The sequence below is a fragment of the Fringilla coelebs genome, assembly GCF_963513975.1.
Source record: "Fringilla coelebs genome assembly, chromosome: 18".
Lineage (NCBI taxonomy): Eukaryota > Metazoa > Chordata > Aves > Passeriformes > Fringillidae > Fringilla > Fringilla coelebs.
Genome location: NC_140044.1, coordinates 8,281,636 through 8,309,314, shown reverse-complemented (window position 1 = coordinate 8,309,314; position 27,679 = coordinate 8,281,636). Strand labels below are relative to the sequence as shown.

The 27,679-nt window shown below is 42.1% G+C and overlaps 1 protein-coding gene across 1 annotated transcript; it reads left to right on the top strand.

Annotated features, from left to right (window-relative positions):
* LOC311160922 (uncharacterized protein) lies at positions 1 to 27,679 on the top strand (the record flags this gene model as incomplete). Its single annotated transcript, XM_084218085.1, has 26 exons — positions 1 to 65; positions 1,825 to 1,992; positions 2,298 to 2,531; positions 3,087 to 3,205; positions 3,671 to 3,799; positions 4,708 to 4,885; positions 5,035 to 5,170; positions 6,038 to 6,141; positions 6,586 to 6,831; positions 7,763 to 8,068; positions 8,734 to 8,891; positions 9,099 to 9,232; positions 10,964 to 11,099; positions 12,210 to 12,294; positions 16,956 to 17,129; positions 17,719 to 17,958; positions 21,687 to 21,805; positions 22,044 to 22,169; positions 22,309 to 22,489; positions 22,737 to 22,872; positions 23,247 to 23,350; positions 23,441 to 23,683; positions 24,263 to 24,580; positions 25,511 to 25,674; positions 26,338 to 26,462; positions 27,529 to 27,679. The coding sequence occupies exons 1-26, from the start codon at positions 56 to 58 to the stop codon at positions 27,677 to 27,679; spliced, it is 4,224 nt and encodes a 1,407-aa protein (XP_084074211.1). The 5' UTR covers positions 1 to 55.

The window sequence follows — 27,679 nt, the reverse complement described above, 5'->3', positions numbered from 1 at the left end:
AGCAGAAGTACAGGAGGCCTTCCAGAGGAAGCTTCAGAGGACACATTGATCAGATATGGGCCAAGGTGAGCAAGGGGAAAGCCCCTCCTGTGATGCTCTTTGTTACCTTCTTACATCCATACTTCATGTTCAGCTCTGTCATGGACACTGAGAGGTCGCTGCTTCTCTAAGGAGTTTTGATGCAAATGAAAAACCAGTAAGACAAAATTCTTCCATTGAAAGTCAGGGGAAGGATTTTCACAGGCATTGCATTTTTTTTCATTTATTGTCTGCATGGGAAAAGCAAGCTTGTCAGAATGAGATTTGGCAGCACAGGTATTTAACTGACATAAAAAATGTTGTGTTTTGCAAATAGGAAGGGAAAACCTGCAACTATTTGGAGTTTTCAGCAAAGTGCAAATGGCAGACTGACAGACCATGCATAAGCAAAGCAGAAATTTGGGAATGTATCACTGCAAAGGCTGAGGAGGCTACACTGAGCAGAGAAGGCTGAAACCTGAAGCTAAGGCAGAGAGGATACAAAAATTGGGGGGTTGGGGGGAGTTTTTAGCAGTTTCTTTGTGACTGTGGTGGCTTTTTTGCTCACATGCAAATATTTATAGATATGCAAACGGATCAGTTTAATAATGATTATAAAGGGTCTCATGTTGCTTTTCCAACTCCTGCCTTTCCAAAGGCAAAACTCCCTGAGCCCTCTCAGCTTGTTCTACAATGGACATGCTTCACTGCTAAGTTTCTGAGGATTTTTTTTAATAGTAGGTCTGTTCCTCAAAAATCATCCATGCTTCTCACCTCAGTACTGGAAAAGCCCACGTTCCTCTGCATTTGGACAGTGACTGCATTGCTAAAACTACCAATGTAGTTATTTCAAGGCTTGTCTGAACTGGATAAATTTAAGATCATGCTGTAAAAAAATCTTTACATTAAGAAATCTGTTTGAACATAGGATCATATTTTTTTTTTACTCAGTAATGGCACAGGGTAACAATTTTCTACTCCTACAATTTTCTACCACACTCTTCCTCTTTCCTATCTCTCTCTTCACGGAGGAAGAAAAAATCTTTTTCTTCTCTACTTCTGCATTTCACTTAAACCATCAAGCCATCTCCTACTAGAAATCCCTCCATGGGCTCCAGTGATGTCAGATCCAAGCCAATCTTGGATATTTATTCTCTGGCCTCTGACTGAAGCCACAGTTCTCATGCAAGAGCATTCCAAAGCATATTTTAGGAGTGTTCTCTCTCCAGCTCTGCCATCTCTCCCAAATGACAGCCCAGTGTCCATCAGCATGTTCCTGTTAGTGCTTCCAGCAGTGGCAGCTGTGTGACACATCATGGGGCCAGAGACCACATCATGGCTCAGAATTCACAGGGTTTCTCAGCTCAGTCAGGTTTCTTTGGTTTCTTTATTTCTCATTCAGAGGCAGCAAGGCTGTGCCTCTCTTAGGGTGACACCATCTCAGAATGGGAGAATTAATTGAGTTCAGACAGATTTTTATCTAAGTAACTCATAAATATTCAATTCTCTCAGGTTTCTCTCCTCTTACGTGCCTTTCTGATTTTAATTTAGTGCAGGGTATATCTTTAGTACCCTGTATACTACAGCTTCTGTATTTAATTATGCAGATAATCTCTAACAGCCTATGCAAGATGGAGCCTCTTAAAAAAAAATGCTCACATATGAATTATTTCTAATTTTGGCAGAAGCCTCACATGGGTACCAGTTACCTGTAGAACGTAATAAGCAATTCTTCAGAGTGTGTTTGTGCTCCTTGCTCTTTGGATGTGCCCTCAAGCTTTTTTTGCTCTTCTCATTTTTGCATAGCTGCAACGCAGCCAAGGACCGACTGGCATCTGAAAGAAAATGCAAGAGAACACCACACAAGTAAATTTTCTAGTGAAGAACTGGTTGTGAGGAGAGGACAGGCCTTCACTATCACCTTCAATGGAACAGAACGGCCTGAGCAAAACTTAATATTCATTGCAGAAACAGGTATGGCCCCCAGCTTCTTTCACAGGGACAGGAATGCTGCCTCAGGACATTCTTCTGGCCCAATCTGCACTACAGAGCAGCGAGAGAAAACCTCAGAGCCAAATGCTCATTCCCACAGCCATGGGGCTGTGTGAGGTGTTTGTTGTATTGCTGCTACCCCAGCCAGCAGCCACAGCTTCCTGCAGCTGCACAAATTCACCCGAGGGGAGGGCTGGGAGGGTTACAGCCCTGCGGAGTTCCTTGATGACTAAATCTCTATTTCAGCATGGCATGGAAAAAAAAATGTTATTTGTTTCTCTTGAAAGGTCCAAAACCCTCGAAGGGAACCAGGACCCTGGCCACGTTTGACATCTCCAGCGCAGCGAGCAAGGAGGGCTGGAGCGCGGTTGTGCAGTCCAGCAGCTCCAGCTCTGTGAGCATCTCCATTTCCAGCCCACACAATGCTGTCATTGGACGTTACAGGCTGGGTGTTCAAAGTGGCAGCTCCTCTCCACAAAGTCTGGGCACTTTTGTTTTGCTTTTTAACCCTTGGTCTTCAGGTATGAATACGTCAAATTTCCTCTAAAGAACTAAGTTGCTTTTAGCTTCATTAATATTTGCAGCTTCTCCATTTGATCTATACTTTAATATAGCAGCTGAAAGTTGACAACACCATGTATCAGTGACCAAAAAAAGGTGCCTAACAGTTTCTCAAGACCTTCTGGTACATAGAATCAGCTCTGTAGCATGTGCACACAGGAGAGCTCATGGCTCTAAAAGATAAGGTTCTGCTTTTGACAGAGCATCCCTACTCCTGCACAAGTTTAGAAGAGTGTGTCTGGCCTCTGTAGAACCAAGAAAAGAGTCATATTTACCATTTCCTCACAGATTTGGCAGTGTCACACCTCCATCTTCACTCAGACACCTCCCACCCCTTTCTCTAATTGTAGATCCTGAGTTTCACAATCTGTTTATAGCACCAAGAACAGCAAAGGGTGGATATCTGCAAGCACCCTTAGAGATCAGGAGAGCTCTTGCCTTATAGAGCAAGACTCCTGAGGTTTTGTTTTATTTTGCCTGTCATATTTGTACATCTTTCTGTTTTGGTTTTTCAGGTGATGATGTGTTCATGCCTGACAAGGCTGAGTGTGAGGAATATGTGCTAGAAGATTTTGGCATCATTTTTGCAGGCAATAAAAATCATATCAGCAGCTTTGGATGGAACTTTGGCCAGGTAAATGTAGCACTGAAACACCAGACATTGTTTTTGCATGAACTGGGCCATTTGCTTTTTCCAGTTCATTGCAAACATCTCTGAAGAGCAGAACTCTGGTGTTGCAATCAGCACTTGTGCCAAACCCTGTTTCACTGATCAATAGGAGGATTTGTAATTTACTGTTCCCTGTTCTGCCTTGGAAGAGCAGCCAGCGCAAACATCTAAGACTATGTAGCCTTAACTTAGTAAAGTACTGTAGCAATGCTGAGGCCTCATGTCCACAGATTCCAAGTTTTTGAGAGCTCTGTGATTTCTGATTTTCAGAGTTTGTTGTGACCACATTTTTACACAGTAATGCCTGGCTGAGCTCTGCAGCGCTTCAATCAGTGATTTAAAAGCCCCATTCAACACTAATATGGCTCTCTGCATCCTGATTTTTAGTAGCCTATGTTTTCAAAACCCTGATTTCTTTCTGTGCCACAGTTTCAAGAAGACATCCTCAACATTTGCCTGTCCATAATGGATCGGAGCCTGTACTACCGTCAGGATCCTGTCACTGATGTGTCTCACAGACATGACCCCCGGTACCTGGGCCGTGTTCTCAGTGCCATGGTAAGCAACAGCTCCACAAAGTGCAAACTCAACTACTCAGTGTCCTTCCAAAGTACTCAGGGAAAGTAAATATGAAGCCAGTTCATAGAGAATTTGACTGTATGGTGAAGTATGAGCCTACATGGTCATCTGCCCTGAGCCTGCCAGGTTTATCTCCTCTGGGGTAGTTCTGATTCTTGTCACTCTGATATCCAGCAGTCACACTGAGAATATAAGATTAGGGTGGTTGAGGGAACAGCTCCTTGGAGCTCTTTAGTCCAGCCACCCATGTGAAGTGGAACTACTGGGTACTAGATCACCTCAGCCATGGATTTGCCAGGCTGGTTTGAAACTCTCCAAGGAAGGAGGGTTTGTGGCCTCTGTGGGTGACCAGCCCAGAGCTGCCCTACCCTCCTAATCAGGAATTTGTCTCTTATGTCAAATATGATTTTCCCAAGCTACAGCTTTCTGCTGTTGCCTCTTTGTATACAAAAGAGAAAGGTTAGTTAGAACACACATTCAAATGGTTGTAAGCTGGTTTTACATCACCCTCCTTAGCCAGGCAGAACTAGGACAGTGCCCTCAACTTCTCCCTGTAGTCTGTGTGCTGCAGGACCCCTGACCACCTTGCAGCCCTCCCTCCCAGCTCCTCTTCAGTGTCTCAACATCCCCTTGAACTGAGAGACCCAAAGCTAGAGACAGGGCTCCTGGCACAGCCTTGCTAGGGACGATTGAGGGGGGTTAACAACCTCCCTCAACCTCCTGGTCACACTTTCCCCAGTGCAGCCTACTGTGAGCTTTCCCTTTTTGATGAGAGAGCACTGCTGGCCCAAATTCAATATGGCATTTGCTGTAACTCCCGGGCTCCTTTCAGACAGGTTGTAAACTCTTCATTTACCTCATCATAAATTTAGTGAATATCTTCTCAGGTCAACGCCAATGATGACCAAGGGGTGGTGCTAGGAAACTGGAGTGGAAAGTATGAGGGTGGCAAAAATCCCACCAGCTGGACAGGAAGTGTTGAAATCCTGCAAGGCTGGAAGAAATCAGGATTCAAACCTGTTAAATATGGACAATGTTGGGTTTTTGCAGCAGTATTGACTACAGGTATGTTTTATGTCACACACATGACTGACATTGTACAGATTCTATTAAAAGAAGCACTTCCTATATGGAAACCTTTGAAGACATTACTGTGCTAAGTGAAACCTGCAGAAATATTGCTTTCTGACCGTGGCTTTCTCTTCACTCTTTAGTGCTGAGATGTCTGGGGATCCCCACTCGTACCATTACAAACTTCAGCTCTGCCCATGATGCAGATGGAAATCTGCGTGTGGATGAGTATTATGATGCAGATGGAAATCATTTGGAGAGGGGAGCTGACAGCGTGTGGTAAGCCTCAAGATTTAATAGTAGAGCTTATTAATGTCTAAAGAGCATAGATTCTAATGACAAATGCTTTATATTCTTAAGAATTGCCTTAAAAACTACTACACACACAGACAGGATCAATAAAAAATACTACAGAATAATACTACAAGACTTGGTGTTTTCACTCTTTCTCAGTTAAATAAAGAATTGTGACACAATTACAACAGCCAATTGAAGCCAGGGCAGGCAAAATTACAGTTATGATGCCACAGATGGCTGAAAATTTGCAATATTGCACTGGATGTAGCAAACAGTGGTGACTTAACCTAGTTTGAAACTATTCTTCAAAACCAGTTCACATTGAACTGTAAAAGTTCAGCAGAACCAGCTTTCTTGCAGTGGCATCATTTGCAGTGAAAGTAATTTAACTACTGCCTCTTGTAAGCATCAAATGCAGTTCAAACAAGCTTGCATTCAGCAAGGAGCAGAAGTAGTCCCTCAGTTTCTGTCTTGTTTACTCCCCTTCTTGTTCTGGATTGTATCTACATCTGACATGTAGAACTGCAGCATGGTGCCAGAAGGAAACCTAAAGCTAAAAGAAGTGTATGGAGCTTTGGGAGAAGAATAGGCTCAAGGCATTTTTATAACCTCACAAATTTGTTTTCTGCCCTTGAACATTTATATTTTTTCCACAATGCAATTTTCAGCACCTTTCTAGTTAATGTAGTGAGGGTCAGGGTCAGGGTCAGGGTAGAAGTGGTGAGTCTCAAATAAGAACTGTGCAAATAAAGGTATTTAATCCATGTAACTAAGATGTCTGGTTAAAGGAGGTGGGCAGGAATCCATAAATACGTACTGGTAGCTTACTTAGCTCATTCTTGCACCCAGGAATTTCCATGTCTGGAATGAAAGCTGGTTTATACGCCACGACTTGGGACCCTCATACAGTGGATGGCAAGTTCTGGATGCAACTCCCCAAGAGGAAAGTGGAGGTACACAAGTTTTATTTCAGGATTAATGATGAGCATTTATAAAGTCAGTCACTTTTAGAGAGAAGGAAAAAAAGTAAAAGCATTGTAAAAACCTGCTCAGAAATCGTTGCAGAAGAAAATATTTCATTGGTTGCATGAGAAAAGCTCCAGATCATCTGGGGATGCCAAGAAAGAAATTAGAATTGCAGGAGCAGTTTTACAGCAATTCCTATATTTCCTATATATGCTATGGAAAATTAAGGGAAAATATAAAATAGATCAGGTGTACTTCCAGAATAAACACAAGATACATTGATGAGGGACCTTGTATGAGGGTTTATGTGGATGAAAGGGCTTGAATGGGACAGCAGCACTGGGCAATTCAGGAGCCAGTGATAAATATCTGTCTAATAATCTGCTTAGTGTCAAAGATTATGCCTAAATTCCTTTTCCTTGCTGCTGTAGGAATTTATCAGTGTGGTCCTGCCTCACGGCATGCCATCAAGGAAGGAGAAGTAGAGCTGGACTACGACGGCCCATTTGTGTTTGCAGAAGTGAATGCAGACTGCATGTACTGGAATTATGACTCTGCAACTGGAAAGAAAACTTTGATATTCTCTAAGTCTACAGAAATTGGTGCCTCCATCAGTACAAAGGCAGTTGGTAGAGATAGTCGTGTAGATGTCACCAGGGATTATAAATATGAGGAAGGTAAGTAAAACCCATCTGGTTCTTCTGATCACAGCTGCTTCATTCCCAAAAGTATAAAAATTTTCAGTTAGGAGTCTCTTAGGGCATTTATGAAGTAGGAGCAGAATTTATATTTGATTCATTCAATTCCTACACAAAAGGGGAGAAAAGGCACTGAGTAAAAAAATTTTTTTTATAAAACTACCTTCCCTTTCTGATACAGAGCTGCTTTGTGGGACCTAAATAAGTCAAGTCCAAGTATCTCCAAATAAAGTGTTCACTGTTCCATCTGCCTATTGCTGACATACCCTGTCTGCCTATGCTTAGTGAGAATTATGCTACAGCCCAGTTTTTTGTCTGTAGGATAAAAGGTCTGTTGCAGAAACCTGAGCTAAATCAGCACCAGGAAAAGCAAAGCTTTCAAAGGGTGCAAGAGCACAGCACCTTCTCAGTCCTTCAGGTCTATCGTCCCCACATTGTTTCTCTTTTTCTTTTGCTCAGGAGCAGCTTCTGTTTCTGTTAAACTCCTGCCACCTCAATCCATGAGCCTTCTCCCCTCCTATGGAAAAGGGGAGTGAGGGCTGGGTGGATGCTTGGCTGCCAGCCAGACTCAACCCACCACACAGTGCCATCAGCCTTCCCCAACACTTGGGCCTTTCTCTGTGCTAGCAAATAAAAATTCACATTTCTAAATGTTATAGCCATAAAAAGGGATAGAAATGGGAAAAGAGGAACTTTAGACTTAAGACTTTATATTTAAAAAAAAGTTATTAGAAGGACAGTGGTGTTACTGACTGCAGATGCAGAAAATGAGGTCTGGCTGTGGAAAAGAGAGGGCTTGTTTATCTCTAAGCACAGACACTATGCCCTGGCTAGCTCCTCTCCAGCAGCTATGTAAAATAAGAGATGCATTTTAACTGTTGAGGATAATTTTCATGGTTCTCCCTGACAGGCTCTGCAAAAGAAAGAGAGATTTTTAAAAAAGCCCGTAAGAAGCTAGGACTTGAGGATAAATTTGATCCTACAGCACCAAAACAAGAGGAAGTTGTACTAAAGCCTGACATTTCAGGAAAATTCAAGGTGGCTGGCTCTTTAGAAGTTGGCAAAGATCTCAACCTACTTCTGGTTCTTGAAAATTTGCAGTCTGATGCTAAGACTGTAAATGTAAATATGACTGCATGGAGTACTCTGTATACTAGAAGACGAGTTAATCAGATCTGGAAGGACTCCATATCTGTCACTCTGGCCCCAAAGGAAGGTAATTTTTCAAATACCTTTTAATCATAATGGTTTTATCTGTAAAAGGGCATTGAAGGCTGCTCAGCTTGGGGGAAAAAGCTCTAACAAACAGCAATCCTAAATCCCTGGGTAGAAATGGCTGATAAAAATATTACATTACACATACATTAACAAGGCATGTTTCACACTATCATGTCCCTAAGTGCTTTTCACATTTTGGAAAATGTTACCATTAGGAGCCTGGGTTAAGAGATGTGTCAGCATCTCCAACATGAGGTGAAAGATCATTGAATCACAACTGATGCTGTCTTGTATTAATCTTAGGCTTCAAGTCATTAGTGAGAAGCAGAAATAATAATTCATTTCTTTAATATGTAGTTTAACTTCTGGAGAGGCACCAGCAAACTCCTTTAACTCCAGCTGTTGCATCTTTCAGAGCAATAGGGGGAGAAAGAAGCCAGGCAATCCAGCAGCAGTGAATTGAGAAGGGATAACATTAAAGAAATCACTGTCTATCTAAAGCAAACATTGATAGATTTGCATTAATTAATTAATTTGGCAGTGATGGCTGAAGGCCCTCCTAGTCCTAGTCACAGCATAAAAGGAAAATACTAATGTTAGATATGAAGCTCTGTGGGCTTATAAAAAAGTGTACCAATTCCTTTTTTCTCTTTTTCCTTCTAGAAAAACAATTCCCCATTAAGATAAAGTATCCTGAATACCAGCAGCAGTTAACTACAGACAAAACAATCCAGGTCACAGCTTTATGTCATGTGGAAAATGGGATTCAAGTGCTTGTGAAAAGAAACATCACCCTGGACAATCCTGCCATTGACATACAGGTAAATTCCCTTTGTTGTAACTGCAGTGGCAGAGAAAAGGGAAAGGGAGTTCTCTGAGAGCACTTTATTCCCTGGGTGAAATGCTCTGCTCACATTCTGCCATGCTTCATCACAGCCTCTCATAATATCTCCTCTTCTGACTCCTGAAAAGGCTCAGCTAGAGAAGAACCCTGAGAACCTGGGCTCACAAGCATTCTCTTTGCACAGGTACTGGGTGAAGCAAAAGTGAATAAAGAGGTGGTTGTGGAGGTGGCATTCACCAATCCCATCCACGAGGAGGTGAAGGACTGTGTGCTGCAGGTGGAGGGCAGTGACCTGCTCCAAGGGATCCTGGAGCTGCGGTGGGTACCAGAAACACCTCCTGCCATCAAACCTGCAGGAATGTGGGCATGGATGGGCTGGAATGAACTGTGGGATGAGACATCATTTTCTTCTAGCTGCCAGCTGGGAGGCACAGGTTATGAGCACACAGTGATGAACCAGCTCTTCATCTAGGCTGGGCTTTGGCTCCATGGTTTGGGAGGTCAAATAATTGCTGTCATAATTGGACAGGACTTGTTTTCCTGCCTATCTAGCAGGACCACACACTTCCAGAGAAAAAATTCCTGCTTACCCAAGCTGTAAATGTTGCTGAGGCTGTCTGTCCTGCTATAGGCCAGACAGGTTGCACCTTCTTGTTGTGATCAAAGGCCAGCAATAGGATACACAACTATTTCTGTCCATACTTACCCAAATTACAACACACCAGGATATTTTTTTCACTTTATTAAATGGACTGCAGGTGCCAATCTAGGCACACAGCATTGTAAACAAATTGTATTTATATCTGTCAGGTAGAAATACATGGAAAAAGCAGATACAGCAGTGTCTCAGCTTTGGGAACAAAAATTAATACTGCTTAGACACAGGTTGTGATCTCAAGGGGTGGGACCTCTGAAAAGCACAAATCCAGGTCTGCTCCATGCTCAGCTTTTCCAGACACAGCAGATGTCAGTTTGAGGAGGATAGTTTTTGCAGAACAGACTAAACCATGACAAGCAGCTTTTTCCAAAATGAGAGCTACAGGCACACTAATTTTCAAGCTCTGCTTTCAGAACTGTATAAAATAATTATCTTAGGAGATTAATAAACAGAGTCAAGAAACTATTTGATGATGTTGAGACAGTGATTGAGAAGACTGGAATAAAACACCTTTTTTTTTGTTTACTATCATTCCCAGTTGTCTATTATCTGCTTTGGTGATTTTGTAATTTTTTCTGCCCTTTTCCCTTCAGTATTTCATAATTGAAACAGAAAGATTAAATTTTCAGCCTTTCCCTCATTTTGTACAGACAAGAAATTGCACAAAAATTTCAATGTATCCTCACAAATGCAGTTATTTCTGGAAAATGCCTGGGATATAGGAACATGCTCTTCAGCTGAATACACAGACAAACACAAACAAACAAACACAGCAACTTAACATTGCCATTTGCACTTGAGCAATTAGGAATGGTTCATCCCATCATTTATAAGCTCTCCTGAGGGAATTTACCAACCTCCTGTTGTCTATCCCACACAATTTTGTCCTCAGGCAAGACAAGACAATATGTCAGGCTAAGGGAAAAACATTAACACGTTTCCAGGAGTAACAAATCACACGGTGTAAAACATTTTAACTTCCATTCAGAGTTTCCTGCTCTGTAAACACTGAGGTTTCCTTGGTGCTATACTCCATTCTAATTCAAGACTTGATATTAACATTCTGCAAGGTCTCTGATTATTCTTTTGCAATGATTCAGTGATGTGTTTTACACCCTCTGCATGAAATCTTATCTCACATATTATTATGTCCCCCTTTGTGGCCTTATCTGGGTTACTGCATAATGAATTTGTGAGAGCCTTTAATGTATGGATTTGAGTCTTTAAATACTTATCAGATAGTCAAGCCATGTGTGATCTTTTCATGGCCATCTTACTTTGAAATGATAAGAGTTCTTACTCCAGGTGGAAGATGATTAGTGAAGAAACTGAAGCATGATGCATAACCCTGTTTTCAACTTATGTTTTCCCTTTGTTTCCTTTTTTTTTAGCATACCACCACTGAAAGCCAGTGAGAAATCCAGTACCAAGTTGAAACTTATCCCTTCTGAGGCGGGTCCCAAACATCTACTTGTTAATTTCTTCTGTGATAAATTTGCAGATATCAAGACCTTTAAGGTGGTAAATGTGATTAACTAACATGAAGATTTACGAGGAGTGGTCTGTGTGTGTATAAACTGAACAAAATGTGATAAGAAATCTTGTATAGAAAACAATGAGATAATCAGCAAAACGAATCTTCACTTCCTGTGATAAAGGGTCACCAACACCATATCATTGCAATTTTACATGGTAATTTTAAATAAACTGAGGAATGGTTGATTGTTCATTTACTGTTGTGAATATCCATGTTATTAAAAAGAACATTTTACCTTCTACTTAAAGACTCTTTGACTTATGTCTGGCTTTCTTTGGAACAAATTCCTCCTGGCTCCAGATGTCTCTGCACACACATTCATAAACTCATTGTTACTTAGTGCAAGCCTTGTCCAGTGGACTTCCAAACACTTCCAAAATGTTTCTCCTTACTGAAACTATGATACTACAACATAGTGAGGATGACTTGCACAATTTATGGCATTTAGCTTTGTCTTCTTTGCTACAAACTGTCCTGACAGTTTCCTTTTTTTTTTGGTTTTTTTTTTTTGGTTTTTTTTTTTTTGTAAATCACAGTGACCAAATGAGGCATAGGATATGTTCATCAGGAATTTGGGTGGTGTCCAATTTGAGAGGCATTTAACAAACACATGGGGGTAATTGCCCAGCTCAGCGTACATATTTTGTACATAGTTTAGAATGTTGATATTTTGCACTTGCTGAAAGTCTTCCTTGGGAATAAAAGGCAGGGCAATCTTAAGCCTGAAGGTATTTTTACTTGAGAAGAGTTAGGAATTCTTCACTATAGATTATGTGTCAGGAAGTTATCTCTTAGATTTGAGTTTAGTAAAGCAAACTTCAACCCTTTATGGGGGACTGGCACAGGCTAAATGATGGGTTCCAGTGAAGGAGGTGTAGCCCAGTGAGTGACTTGGTTTATGGGCAATAGCTGTGTAACAGCAACTCAAGCTCTGACTGAAAATGGTTGAAATAAAGTGGATGGAAAGACAAGCTGCTGCAATAAAATCCTGATCTGTGCCCCAGCTGAGCACTGAGCAGGGTACTGCGACCTGTCACAAGGACTTCTCGCTGCTGAGGAGCCCCAGCTCAGACTGTTATGAAGTCCTTGTGTCCCTGCAGCCAGCAGAATTGCTGTGGCAGGGCACCTGCAGCCCCTGGTGTCCTGCTGCCATAGGGGATGTCAGTGTGGGACCACACTGGTGGGGTGAGCTGCAGAGGGGCCGTGCAAGGAGCCCACACTGGCACCTCCTCTTTTCTCCTGGTGCTCCTCAAGGCTTGCCAGAGCCAAGAGCTCTCACTGTGCAAATCACAGATTCACAGAACCACCTGGGTTGGAAGGGACCCCAAAGATAATCTGGTTCCAATCCCTGGTGGTGGGCAGGGACACTTTTCACCAGACCAGGTTTCTCAGAGTCCCATTCAAGCTGGCCTTGAACACTTCCAGGGATGGGCAGCCACAGCTCCTCTGGGCAACCTGTGCCAGGGCCTCAGCACCCTCACAGGGAAGAATTTTTCCCTAACATCCAATCTAGACCTGGTCTGTGTCAGTTTGAAGCCATTCCCCCTTGTCCTGCCACTCCACACCCTTGCAACAAATCTCTCTCCATCTTCCTGGTAGGCTCCCTTCAGGTACTGGCAGGCCACAATTAGATCACCCAAATTCTCTTTTCCAGGCTGAAGAAACCAAATTCCCATGGATTTCCTGAAAGGAGAGGAGCTCCATCCCTCTGATCATCTTGGTGGCTACAGCATCCTCTGGGCTACAGTAAACCACAGCAGAAGTTCAAGCTCAAGCACAGCCTTGAGTTTAGAATGCAGATATTCACTAAATGACTTCTTTTTACATCTCTTGTGTGTGTGAAACACCCAGATTGTGCTAAAGTCAAGTGAATTGCACAAGCAGAAATGAGAGAAACCTTTAAATCAGACCCTCCCCGGCAATGCTCCCTGCACATGAAATGAATGAATGTGAGTAAAAGACAACTTCAATACAGACTTAAGGAGAAGATTCTGCAATGGGTTTTTTTGGTGGAATTTAAATTGCTTTCCTCTTTGTAGCAAAAAGTAGTAACAAGACAATTGTAAGGTGGATTTAGTTACTCTGGGGGATATGAACAGTAGACAAAATTATAAAGGGGATAAATAAAATCTAAAAGTTTTTCTCTGAAAGATAGCAAATTATACTGCAAGTGCAAGGCCCTGGTACAAGGGGAAAAGAGGAACAAAGTATTTTGAACCATTTTGGATGACGGGTGGGTGGAATTGAGCTAGGAAAAACACCTGTGACAAGGCTCAGTCATTAGTCACTTAGGAACCATGACTGCTGCATTCCAAAGGGATTGCAACAGCAGCTGCTGGAGCTTTGCTGTGGTGAAGGTGAGACTGGCAGGTGCCAGTTTGGGATGTAGGCCAGGCTCAGAGAGGTCCTGGTGGCTCGGCCAGCACCACCGTGGGCGTGCCTCGCACAGGCAAAGGAGGTGGTTACAGCCAAGACAGAAAAAGTGCTCTGAGACATAATTAGGTGTGTGTGAGCAGCGAGGAAGAAGAAAGGAAACAGTCAAATGCCAGTGGGAGCAATGTGTAACATCTGAGGCAATCACTGTAAGTACTGAGCGCAGAAGGCAGGAACTGGTCGATGCGGTTTGTCACTAGGGCCCTGCGTGAAGACCGGGCAACATCAGAGGCTTGTGGCTCTTTTGGTTTCCAAGGAATATGAATTAAGGAAAAGAGAAAAAGACCAACTGAAGTAGCTCTGGACAGCAATCAAACCCATTTGAGGTGATTCCCGGAAGAAGCCTTGGCAGCCTGAACATCCTGGAAACTTCCAAGGGAAGGGAGAACCGCTGAATTATAATGTAAGTGGAGATGTGCTGTGCCAGGTGTGCTGCTGCCTGGTGGGAAAGGCTTTGGGATAGCATGACTCTCATATTAGTAAGTACTCTTTTTAATAATGGTCTTTTTAATAGGAAAAGTTTCTCAAAAAGGTACAAAGCCTGTCATGTAAAATCAACCTTAGAAACAGCTGCTGGAGCTTAACTTTTGCTATTTCAGTTGGTTTTTCTTTCTCTTTAACTTAAAATTCAGACTAATTTATTTTTAAGTCTTTACTGAGAGCTAAAACATGGTCAGTGGGGCTGCAGAACCTTAAGCAGATAATCCTCTTCAAAACAACATGATTTTCTTACTCCTTTACAAAGTGATGGTACAACACCAAAAATAAATATGTTCAGAAACCCCAAAAGAAATGTAGTCATGATTGTTAAAATAGACAGGCTTAAACTTTTGCTGACAAAAAGTGCTCAAGGTTATTAGTTTGTGAGTTCTTTTTGAAATAAAACTTTTGGGAAACACTAATATATGGAGCTAACTTAAACAGGTAAACAGCTACTTGTTTCTAGTGGGAGCTTATAATTTTATTTGTCAGAGGGTATTGGAGACAATATTAGACCAAAAAAAACCCCTCTGAAACCAACCCACAGCTATTGGACAAACCCAGAAGTGACATTGACCAACTTGGAAGTTAAGTCATCAGGAAATGCTCCTTTTTCCTTCAGACAGCTTTTACATCCCACCACGCTCCCCATTTCCTCATCCTTAAAGATAACTTATCCATGGCACACCTATTATCTTTGTAGGAAGTTCTTCTTCTCTTGGGATTCAAGAGCATGCATTTCCTCTGAGTAAATAATTTTGGTATCTCCTCCCATAATTACACCCACGTTGAGTAGGAACTCTGGCATTAGACAGACATATATTATAGGAACCAGTTAATTCGTTTGACAACTTTACAGGTATTAATAACAACTGCTAAGTACCTCTCCCTTCTCTCAAATTTCAGCTGACAGCACGAAAAGATTGCTGGGTTTTTCCTTTTTATGATTGATGTGACTTGGACATCCTTGAAGAGCAGAGTAGAAGTTGTATGCAATTCTAATAAGCTGAGGGAATGGCAGGTGAGTTCTGCAAGTCATTTGCTTCCCTTCAGCAGATATTTACTCAGGGCTGTTTCCTCAGGATTCATGCCCTGTAGGTATCTGCTCAGATTTCTTATCTGAAGGTAATTTTGTATTGTAATTTGTTCTTGCACTTCATTTTCAAAGTTGTTATGTTGTTATTATAGAGTCTTGTTTGAGAATGATTTTTGAGTTAAACAGAGGATATTGGGACATGGAGGAGAAAAGAAATTTTAATTACTTCAAAAGGCACCATTTTTAAAATGCTTTGTCAGAGATGTGTTATGCTTGGTATTAACAAAATTTGTGTAATCCATTCTAATGGAGCTGTGAGCGTGCAACATATAGATGGGAATTCAAAGATACATTAAAACCCTACCAAAGGAAAATAGCAATTGAGAGCATCTCTGCTTTTTCAAGTTTAAAATGAAGATGATTATTGAGCTGGGCAATTGCAAAGCAGGGGTTTTTTCTCACTTAATGCTGGAAAAAACATTTACAAATCAGCTTGGCAGGGCAAGCAGCAGCTACTTGCAGCTTGCTGTTGTCCTATATATTCATGTAAAATATTCTCCTTTTCAGCCCATCCATACTTTCTCACATTACCTCTTTGTGGTCTTAAACTAACAGAAAAAAACCAAATCTTCCTTGAATTTAATTATAAAACTTTTTTGCAAAATTAGTTTTAGTCTTACCTCTTCTTCAAGGATTAGATGTTAATGTGGTTTAATATGTATTGTTTCAGATCTTAGTATTCCACTGATAAGCTCTGTGGTATAGACCTTGAAGCTTGTTTGAAGATCCTACAATAATATTGCATGGGCATTAATTCCTCCTTTCCATCCTGTTCTTTTTGTTGTTATCATTGTTTTCTTTTGATTTCCCTTTAAAATGGTGGTGGTCATGTGTCCCCATCCTGTCCCACTCCCCCCACCCTCAACCTCACTGCACTAATGGCACTTATGACATTTTAATAAAAATTACCTAGAAGAGCCTTCACCAAGGCACTTGCCCTGAGCATTTGTCAAAACTTGAAACACAATGCTCCAGGTGTGTTTTGTAGAGTCTCCCAGGGCAGAGATAAACACAGAAGGTGCTCCTCAGCATTCCCAAAGACAGCATAATGCTCAGGTTGAGCATGGCAAGAAAACAGGGAAGGGAGAACAATCTTGCAAGGAATATCATATTCATATTTGCTTGCCAACAAGGCAGTTTAGCATTTGAGGTGTCAGGAACCACTTTATGGGGTTCAAACCACAGACCATAATAACAGCATATGTGCAGGAGGACACAATATCAGAGACCTCCAAGCACACTGCAAGAATTCCTCCATGACATGAAGTTACTGCCTACTAGAACAGGAACTCCAGTGGTCCAGCTGGAGTTTGAACAGAGCTAGATTCAGACAGATGGACTGATTTGTCAAACGCTTCAGCATGTCCTCAAATACCTCTTGTTCATCCATATGAGACAGATGATCTCTCACTATGCATTTTTCCTTGCATCTAGGCCAAATGGCATCAGGATGTAAGCAGTAAGATGTTCCAATTGCCATTCCTGTGATCCTAAAAAAATGTATGTTGAAAACATAGAAGGGCTACAGGACTCTTTCTTTGGTACTGATGATGAAATGACAGCAATTCGCCCCCTGTAAATTTCTTTTTAAGTCCAGGGGTAAAAGACCATCCACCCCTGCATAGGAAGTACATAAGTGCTCTGTATGAGTGCTCTTTAACAAAACCCAAGGAAAGATTTCCATTATTGACCAATAGACTTAATTTAATGGCGCATCCGCTTTTCAGTTGTACTTCCTCCCACAAAAGGTAATTGCTGTTAGTAACCTCACCCTGCCACTAAACAGCAAATGACCTCATGCCAGTTGCTTCTTGGTGACTTTTCTTGTGTTTTGCAGACCTGACCCCAACGCACATCAGCTGGCAGCCGTCGGTGAATGCAGCCAACCACCACACGGACAGATATGCCAACACGGAGCTGACCGTGAGGCGAGGACAAGCCTTCAGCATCACCCTCTACTTCAACAGGCCCAGGCAGAACGGGGAGAGCCTGGGCTTTGTCACTGAGATAGGTAACCCTCCCATGGCTGAGCCATGTGCTCAGAGAGCTGTCGTCTTTCCTCCTTGTAGTTCCCTCCTTATTTCATTTAGAAATGTGATTTTTCTGCCTGTATTTTCAGTGCTTCCCGCACCCCGATGTGCTCAATTTCAAGTGTGAGGTTAAAGTTTGTCGCAGACATATTTTATGAAAAATCCTTTCATTAGGATATTTTCTCCTGAGAAGCCAGGAAGCTTCAGCTTCTCCATGTTTTGCTGCTTTGGAATGTGATTTGGAGAATTGTTTACCCAGCATGTGAAATTGTTTTTACTTGCTGACCAATGACAGCCACCTGTGTCGAGGCTGTGAGCAGTCACAAGATTTTATCATCATTCCATTCTTCCCTTTTCTAGCCTTCTGATGAAATCCTTTATTCTATTAGTATAGTTTTAAAATATCATTTTCTTTTAATATAATATATACCATAAAATAATAAATCAGCCTTCTGGAACATGGAGTCAGGATTCTCATCTCCTCCCTCGTCCTGAGACCCCTGCGAACACCACCCCAGATGTTGAAACCGCGCTCTGGGGTGGACACCAGTGCCTCCTTCTCTCTGGCAGGGCCATCCCCCTCGGAGTCCCATCGCACAAGGGCAGCATTCGGCCTCTCTGAGGCGGGGGGCAGCGGCTGGAGCGCTGCCCAGGGACCCAGCGACGCTGCAGCCGTGAACTTCACCATTTCCAGCCCGGCCAACGCCGTCATCGGGCGCTACAACCTCACCCTCCGCGTCACCGCGGGCAACAAGATCTTCTCCAGATACCTGGGCCAGTTTGTGCTACTCTTCAACCCCTGGTGCCCAGGTAGGTGCCAGTGCCTCTGCTCTTGGGCACAGCTGCCCTTGTTGCTTCCCTGCCTGCGCGGAGCTGCTCCCTCGGGCTGGGTCTCTCTGGGTCACCAGAGGTTGCAGTCGCAGCTCTGTGCTCTGGGGTTTGGTTTCACTGCATTAAAAAGCTGCTGCCACCCCCTCTGTACCCTAACACAATGTGCTTGCTGTGTGGGGTTGTATCACAGGCTCTTCAGAACTGAGCAGATCCCTTTTTCTGGAGACAAGGGCTTCTCTGGGCAAATTCTTCTAGTGCATCGCTGCCCTCTGGTAAAGAATTTCTTCCTAACAGCTGATCTGAATCTCTCCCTTTTTAGGCTATAACAGCTCCCCCTTGTCCTGGCACTCTCAGTCCATGTAAAGCGTGGCTCTCCCTCCCTCTTAAAAGCCCTTTAGGCACTGGAAGGTCACAATGAGGTCCCCCTGGAGCCTCCCCTTCCCCAGGATGAACACCCCAGCTCTCCCAGCCTGGCCCCAGAGCAGAGGGCTCCAGACCTCAGGGCAGCTCTGTGGCCTCCTCTGGAGGCTCTAACAGCTCCACATCTCCCTTGTGCTGAGAAGCCCAGAACTGGATGCAGTGTTCCAGGTGGTGTCTCCCAAGGGCAGAGTCGAGGAGGACAATCCCCTGGCTCAGCCTGCTGCCCAGCCCTGGTGGTGCAGCCCAGGATGTGGTTGGCATTCTGGGCTACAAGCACACACAGCTGGCTCCTGCCCAATCGCCGTGTTCTTCTTCTGGGTTGAAAATGGATACCTCTTGTTGCTCCAGCTTTTCTTTTCTGCATTTCTCCTGCAATATGCTGAGGCTGCAAATGTCTATCCTCATATTTTGCAACTATGCAATAGTCTAGAAACCTGGATTCGCCTGCAAACATGACACCCTGGTGTTAAGAGAACTCTTAGCCATCCTAGTGAGTAAAGAGCTTATAAGAGAAAAGTAGCCACAATCATCCACTATTTTTTTTTTCCATGACCATATGTTAGTCAAGAGCCACTAAGGAATGTGTCAATAGCCAAGATGAAAAAAGCTGCTAATTAGCTCAGCAAGTCCTGGAAGACAGAAATAATTACACAAATATGTTCAGGAAACTCAGACCATCTCTGCACAGTCCTGAGGGGAAAAAGCTCCCCAGAAACCCCTGAAAAATAATTTGTGTGTAACTTGTAATTGATGGAAACCACACTGCAGGGACAGCAATATGTGACAGCTCCTGAGCTGGAACACCAGCATGGCTGTGGTACACAAGAGACCAAACTCTTCTCAGATGAAAACAGACAAATTAAGCTGTGCCCATTACAATTTTAAACTAATAATTTTGTGGAAGAGTCCTCCAGTATTACCAGATGATGCATTGGCTACTGACAGATAAAAGGGAGTATCCTTAATGCTGAATGAAGGATGCTGCTGAATAAGTTCTGCAGAGTGCAATAGCTCCCTGATCCTGAAAAACAGGAACAGATTCAGTTTGAGGGTATGTTACCACTATTGTTAGTGTCATAGCAGAAGGGGAATGGGAAATTTATTTTCTTGGCAAAGCATAAATGGCAAATCTGGTCTGTAGATAATGTTCCAGGTGGGAGATTAGTCCTTCAGCTGAGGAATACAGAAATTAATTTATTAACTGTGATATCAATAAAAAACTACTTATAAGAAGACAGTCAGGACTAGAGATGAAAGAAAAAATATTGGATTGGAGAAAAGCTACTAGAGAGTGGATCCTTAAGTGTCATCTGAAAAAAACACCCAGATCAAATAGTTCATCACTGACTTTGGCCCAGTGACATTAAACAGCATTGTCCATGCCCAGATGGGCTGGGACAACACACAGAAATAACTGGCTGACCTTAGAGAATGGAGAAGGTGAGAAGAAATAAGATATAATAATAGGAAATAAAAGACCACACCTCTAGGGAGAAATAACAATGATTTCAGTGACAGACTTATCAACTGGAAATCATGAAGAATGTGAAAGCCCTTGTTAATCAAAGAACAAAAAAATGAACACAGGGAGCACATTTCAACAAAGTGAAATGGCCCTGAAAAAGGAAAATGCAATCATAAGCTGTATTAGAGAAAATAGTTATACAGATTTAAATGTTAATGCCATTGGATGAGATGATAAGAATTAAACCATGTTCAGTGAAGGGTTACTAGGATAAATTAATACATGAAAAATCTTCTGGGCCAAAAAAAAAAAAAATCTAGTTTAGTAAGCTGTAAAGGTTTATTGAGAGCATATAAACCTTAGGAAAAAAAAAGTTCTTCAAGTGATTATACAAGGACATTTAGAGTGCTTAGAATAATTAAATCACAGGGCTAGAAGGATCTTAGAAAGTCATCTGGTCCCACACCGGGGCTCTAAGGCAGGTTCAGTTCAGCAATGAGGTCATTCCTGAGAGGTCTTGAATTCCTTCCCAATGACCAGCCACTAGGGAAGCTCCAGCACCTCCCCTGGCAATTCCCTCCAGTACAGCACAAGCCTTTCTATTAGATCTTTATCCTATTAACTAACCAAATCTTTCTTGCTTTGACTTCAGTGTATAATTTCTCATCCTAGGTATGATAGACACCAAGAACAGATTTTATTTCCCCCTGCCCCATCCTCTTCACAAGAATTTCTGGAATTAATTACAATGCTTGCCCCATTCCTTGCCCCCATTTATTTCCTACCTTAAATAATTCTGAGTTAATTCATACTTCAGATTTTCAGGAATGCTGAGCATTCTTAGTGCTCCTCCCACTTTTTCCAACTGGTCCACACCTTGAAGTGCAGCACCTGAAACTGCACACAGGTCTCCATGTCCATGCTACCCCAAAACTTCAGGAATCAACAGTGATTAAATTATTTTTAAAAAGTGTTCACAACAACCACAAAAATAGATTTGCATCACATGATACAGTTTTTAAAATAAACTGCAAATTTTTTATTTGCAGGAAGGGAAGGATGGGAAGTTCCTATAGGAAGGTAAAGAAGTTGATTCAATAAAATAGAAAAGCTGATGTTTATGTATGTATTTCCTGCAATCCTGAACCTTTCAGAAAATATCTTTAAACATGATGGAATTAAAAGCAGAGCTAAGCAGATATTGCTACCTAAAGAGTAACCAAAACAACCTAAGTCTCTGTGGGAACCAATGTTTTCATAGCAGCCAAATACTGTGCCATAAACTTGGAAAAACAATGAGGAACAATGAACTCCAAGTGAATGGCTGAGCAGGTTATCCTAATAACATTCCTGATAGGACTTTGGATCAGGCAAGGATTCATTTAGGAATCTTAAAACAAGACAGAAACGTCTGGAAAAAAGAGAAAAATGTTATCTGTGTCATTCTTTTCAAATCTTTTTCAATCTGTTCCACTTCTAACTACCCTGAGAAGACAGAAAAATGTGATGAGCTAGCCTGGACTTTTGTCTGTCTTCCTCACAAAAGCACAATGTGCAGACAGGGGACATTTAGATAATACACAAGGCTACACTAAAAGTAGGGGAAAAAAGTTAAGTAATGTAATATGGATCCTTCTTTCACCCCCCCACACCTTCCCATGCCATATATAATAACAGACATTACCACTGAACTGCACTCTTCAGGGAGCTGGAACAATTCTATTTTGCAAATAGAAGTTTTCTCCTTGCTAAATCAGGACAGAAATGTTTCTGAAAGGTTGCTGCTATTCCCAGCTCTAAGCCTGCCCAACTTGGTTTCCAGGTGATGATGTCTACATGTCCAATGAAAACGAGAGACAAGAATATGTTCTAAATGAAAATGGAATAATCTTTGTGGGCAATGCAAGGTACATTGAAGCAAGAGGGTGGTATTATGGACAGGTAAGTCACAAGGAATTTGTTTGGACTCTCATTCTGTCTCAGACAGCATTTATCTTATCATTATTTGCTGTTTATATAATAACTGCACCAACCTGGGTAGCCTTACTTGTGGTTTGCTCACAGTGTGCCCCACTGTCCCTATCACCTTTGGGCTGGGTTATCTCGTGCAGTAAAATCTCCTTTAATTCTGCTTGTGAAACCATCCATTTTCTTAAAAATGTATCTTGTCTGATCCCAGTTTCAAGACCTCCTAAACATCTGTCTCACCATGCTTGATCTGAGCCTGTACTACCGCCAGGACCCAGCCATGGACGTGTCCCGCCGAGGAGACCCCAAATACGTGGGCAGAGTCATCAGTTCCATGGTGAGGAATGCACACCTGAACCCTTAACCAGGAGAGAGCAGGAAGCACCCCTGAGGGGCAGCTGTGAGCAGTCAGTGAGGCAGGTACAGTGCCCTCAGACAATTCACTTTGGGCATTCTGTCCACTGGGCTCTCTTTAGATCAATGGAAACGACAACGACAACGGAGTTCTCCTGGGGAAGTGGCAAGGGAGCTTCCACTCGCACGAGAACCCCTCCAGGTGGGATGGCAGCGTGGTGATCCTCAAGAAATGGCGCCAGGACAATTACAGACCTGTCCAGTACGGCCAGTGCTGGGTTTTTGCAGGAGTGATGTGCACAGGTAAGCTGTCAGGATAGATGGCTGGGCTGAGATTTTGGGACCTCTGGTTTTATCAAAACTACAAAGCAGTAATTTCTGCAAAAGGAACAGTACTGTGAAGACCATTAATGCTGAAGAACCACAAAATATTTAGACACTTTGTTTCTCAGATATTTGTAATCATTGATGTTTGTAATTTGTAATCACAAAGCTGTGTGGGTTCTGTTGCATTTCTTGCTCGTTTGTTTTTTTATAAAATATATTTCAGTTTTGAGGTGCTTGGGGATTCCAACTCGTTTGGTTTCAAATTTTAACTCTGCCCATGACGTGGATAGAAACCTGAGTATCGATAAGTACTATGACAGCTCTGGAAGGAGTCTTAATATCAGCAAGGATTCCACATGGTAAATATAATTTCTTCCATCTCATCAACAACAGTAGAGAAGATCTAGGAGACCTGAAAACATGAACACTAGTAGTACAAAAGCAACTGAGTGAGCAAAATGTAATACAACCATTTACATTAATACTGCAGACATCCATTTGGAAAACAAACAAACAACATGCTTCATTATTTTCTCCCTCCCTGCCCTGAGGTCTGTACCTCAAAAGCAGGATGTAAATCTGTCCTTTGAAAGAGGTACTGTAACTTGACACTTTGTGCCTCAGTTTAGAGTTTAGAAATTTTTTTTTAAAAATTCACTACTCGTCTCCAACTGGAAGTTTGCATGACTACTCTGTATTATTGTTCTTTTTAGACATTGTTCTTTGTCTCCAGGGATTATCACGTCTGGAATGAAAGCTGGTTCATTCGCCCAGACCTGGGAAGGGCATACAATGGGTGGCAGGTTTTAGATGCAACTCCACAAGAACAAAGCAGAGGTAAGAGCCTAAACTCCCAGCCTGACTTGAGTCCTTCTCCAAACTGAGCACAACTGATAAAGTTTAACCTATTTATTTTTGACATTTCAGGAATTTTTCAGTGTGGCCCTGCATCTGTCTTAGCCATCAAAGAGGGTGAAGTCAACCTGGATTACGACACCTTGTTTGTGTACTCAGAGGTGAACGCCGACTGCAACAGATGGATTGTGTACAACGATGGAAGCAAGAAAAGAGTTTATTGTGATACTGAAATCATTGGCAGGTCCATCAGCACCAAAGCTGTGGGCAGCAATGGCCGTGTGGATGTCACTGCTAACTACAAATATCCAGAAGGTAGAGGAATTAGCACACGTGATCTCCTGTTATTGCCTACTGAATCCTTGGGAAGCTGCCATGGAAAACCATGGGTGTTATATTTCTGGGTTTGTGCATTCAGTAGTTTCCTTATTAAGGGACAATACAAAATATACTTTAGTCCCTTCCACGGAAGTGTAAAATTTAATGCATACACAAAACAGGGCTATAAAATACATTTTACCACCCAAGGCAAACAAACCATCAGGGTTTCACTCCTCAGTGTTTTAGTGCAACTGTATTTAATACAGAGGCTGGCTGCCATCAGATCAGCAGAGTATCACTTAGCACATTACTACATTTTCTGACCAGAGAAAAAGAAATCTCACTTCTAAACAAATACAAATGCATCCTATTTCATGTAGTGATTTATTCACCTTGTCATGGTATATCCCCTGTGAAAAGCCTAAATGGAGGCTTAATGAAGATACAGGGAGCTTTTAGGTATTGCACATTTCTGAGTGACGCTGATGCCCTGTATTGGTCTGAAAACCTTGACAGAGAGGAAGTGCATTTGCAACAAAAGTAGAATTTTATTTGGTTCTCTGCTTCCACCAGGTTCTTCTGAGGAAAGACGAGTCTATAGAAAGGCTTTGGGTAAGATACTGGGAATAAGTGTCACAGAAGGACACACAGACTCTCCAGGGGGAAGATCTTCAGAGACAATGAGAAACCCTGGCATTGCTGGGAAATTCAAGCTGGCTGAACCTCCAGTTTTTGGCAAGGACATTAACCTGGTCCTGGTCCTCAACAACCTCTCCTCCGACCGCAAGAGCATCAGGGTGGACATGAGTGCCTCCACCATCCTCTACACCAGGAGAGCAGTGGCAGAGATCCTGAAGGCAGCCACTTCTGTGGAGCTTGGTCCTAGGCAAGGTAACTTTTAATGTCCTGAAGGAGCCAACATAGCTCTGCTCCCAGCCACAGGAAGGCAACTGGAAAGAAGCATCAGTACCATACCTGCTTTTAATGCAGTTACCCATTGTTAATAAGTACTTTTTACATTTTTTTTTTCTTCTGAAAATTTTCACTAGTTCAAGCATTAAGTGGATGTCTCATGAAATGTTACATAGGAGGCTACACTTATGTTATAGCTCCAGAAGCAGCACTATGTGTGTGTGTCATGGTTTCTATATGTATATATATGTGCATGTGTGTGGTGATTATTACATAGGAACACATCTTACTTTTAACAAGTAAAAAAAGTCTGATGTGTGCCTTCTGGCACCCAACAGGCAACACATGAAAAGGAATCAACTAGGAAAAAGTTTAAAATTTACGGTGAAATTCTGTCTCTCTTTTGAAGAGTAAAGACTATTGAAATTATTATAGAGATCTTTTTCATCCCCAGGAGCTACAAAGATAAACATTTTTCCCATAGACAACAGAAAAGTTGTAGGACTACAGTGAGCAGCTGACCAGGTCACTTGAAAAGGATCTCTGTGAAACTTGACCCAAACTTTCTTCTTGACTGAGGTAAAATAAAAAGGATATAAGGAGGGAATAGAATAAAATAGTTATACCTCTAATCATAAGAAATACAAAGGGTCAGGAATCCAGTGAAATGCAGATAAGCAGACTCCCTCAGTTTCAGGCCAATATCCTCCATTGGGTCAAATGAGTTAAAGTAGGCAAGGATCACCAGAAGAGGGAAATACACAATCAGTCTCACAAGAAGGAAATGTAAACAAACTCCACTGCCATCTTTTTTCTCTTCAGTAATTAATAAAACCCCTCACTAGAACTCTTTTCTCTTTAGCTTGCTTTGGAAATGTAATGGTTCCTAAATATATGTCTGAATTCTAGGGAAGCACATCCGGGTAAAGATCCCTTATACTCATTATGGAAAATATCTGACCACTGACAAAAGGATCCAAGTGACTGCTTTGTGTGAAGTCCTGCGCTCACAGGGGCTGAAGCTGCTGGTGGAGAAGACAATCATTTTAGAGGACACAAACATCATCATTAAGGTGAACAATTTTCTCCCCGATGTTCTGAATAGATGCTGAAAGGTCTTTCTGGAGCTCAGATCTTAAGATGAGAATCTGGGGATAAATGCATTACATTTAGGCTGCCATTTCAGGTGTTGTTCCAAAATTCTGCCTGATTGAATTGAGAATGCAAGGATGTGAGAGGCCAGTTCTGAACCTTGGCCTGAATCTGCCCCATTTTTCAAAACAGCTCTGCTACCCTCTTTTTTCCCAGTCACAAATTACTGCCTTCTATTCCACAGTACTTGTTTTCATTCCATGTATCGGCAATGTTTTGTCCTTGAAGAACTTTGCCAAAATTCACATTTAAACCAGTTCTAACCAGTGAGCCAGCTCATATTGTTTAACACTTCAATCCTAATCAATAATGTGCCAAAAAAGAAAAAAGCCACTCAGCAACCAAAATATCAGACAGGTTTCATGGGACACGTCTGTGTAGAGCCAGGGCTCTATTTCACTGAAATGAAACACAAAATATTGCAGACAGCTGGACAGCCCTACCAAGCTGAGCCACAGCCAGCTTCAAACATGAGGACAGCTAATGTCTGCCAGCTAAATGCCACTTGCAGCTCCACTGAATCCCCACTCCAGGGAGCAGAAACACAAGCCAGGGAGTGACCAGCGCGGTGTTTTGTGCTGCAGGTGCCGCGGAGGGTGGTGGTGAACAGAGCCGTGTCCCTGGAGATCTCCTACGCCAACCCGCTCCCGGAGCCCGTCAGCCGCTGCGTGCTGCTCGTCACCCTGATGAACCAGCAGGTCAAGATCAAGTAAGTGCAACTGCAGCACCCCCCACGGCCCCCAGCATCACCCACAGCACTTCTGACTTCTCAAACAGGAGGAAAAAAAACCACACTTGACTTGTCTTTGTTATATTTTCTATTTCTGAAAACAAAAGTGACACCAAATGTGTGGGTATGATTCCTGAATCATGTGGTGGTTTTTCCACACAGAGATTCTTTAACCACTCAAACCTGCTAAGATTCTTTTTTCCTGGAAAAACAAATGCACATGTCAAATTCTTTTGTCTCTCTGCAGCTTGGCATTCTGTTTTTATTTTCATATACAATACCCTGATACTACATATCATATAGATATGATATGATATATGATAACATACTACATATCATATTAACACCCTGATAATTAGGCTAAAGCAAACAAGTCAGACACTCTCCTTGGTTCAGCCCAAACAAAAAGTTGCTCTGTTACTCTGTTCTCCTTTAAAGCAAGAAAAACTTGCCTTATAAAACATAAAAGCAAATTGTTATTTTTATTCTTTGTTTTCCTCCGGACTCTGCTGCTTTATGGATCAGCTCAGTTGTTGAGTAATAGTTTGTATTTCCTAAAGCTTCTTCTCTTGTAAAACAGCCTGACTTGCTTTGGCTGTGGAACTATTTGGACTTAATAATGCATAAAAAAAAAAAAGGAAAACATTGTTCCAGTAAAAGACTAAGCCAATTTAGGCCAAAAGGAGATAAAAACCAAAGCACAATGGCCATTAGAAAAATCATTATTGCCAAAACAGATATGAACCAAGCAGGCATTGGACAGACCACTGACCTTTGACATCAAAGTTTTTCTATTCTGAGTTTGTGCTGAGTATCCAAATTTGCATCCAGCCCTAAGATGAAGCTGTGACATTGCACCTCTCTTTTCCATAATTCCATTGTCCTTTCTCATTTCTTAGTCTACACAAACTCTCAAACCCTAAGTAATTCTCAAAGCCCAAGGCTGGGTCTCAAGTAACTGCAGTTCTGTTTCTTGGGAATCTCATAAAAGACAATGCAAGCCTGAACTATTTTTTTTCTTTTGTTTTTCTTTTTTTTTTTTCAGTTTGGCACGACTGGCACCGAGGGAGAGATCAAAAATTTATTTTGAGTTCACACCTCGGAGGGCTGGGCCCTTACAGCTGCAAGTAGACTTCTCTTGTGACAAATTTTCACACGTTAAGGGATTTGTAACAATTGCAGTAGCCCCTGCATAA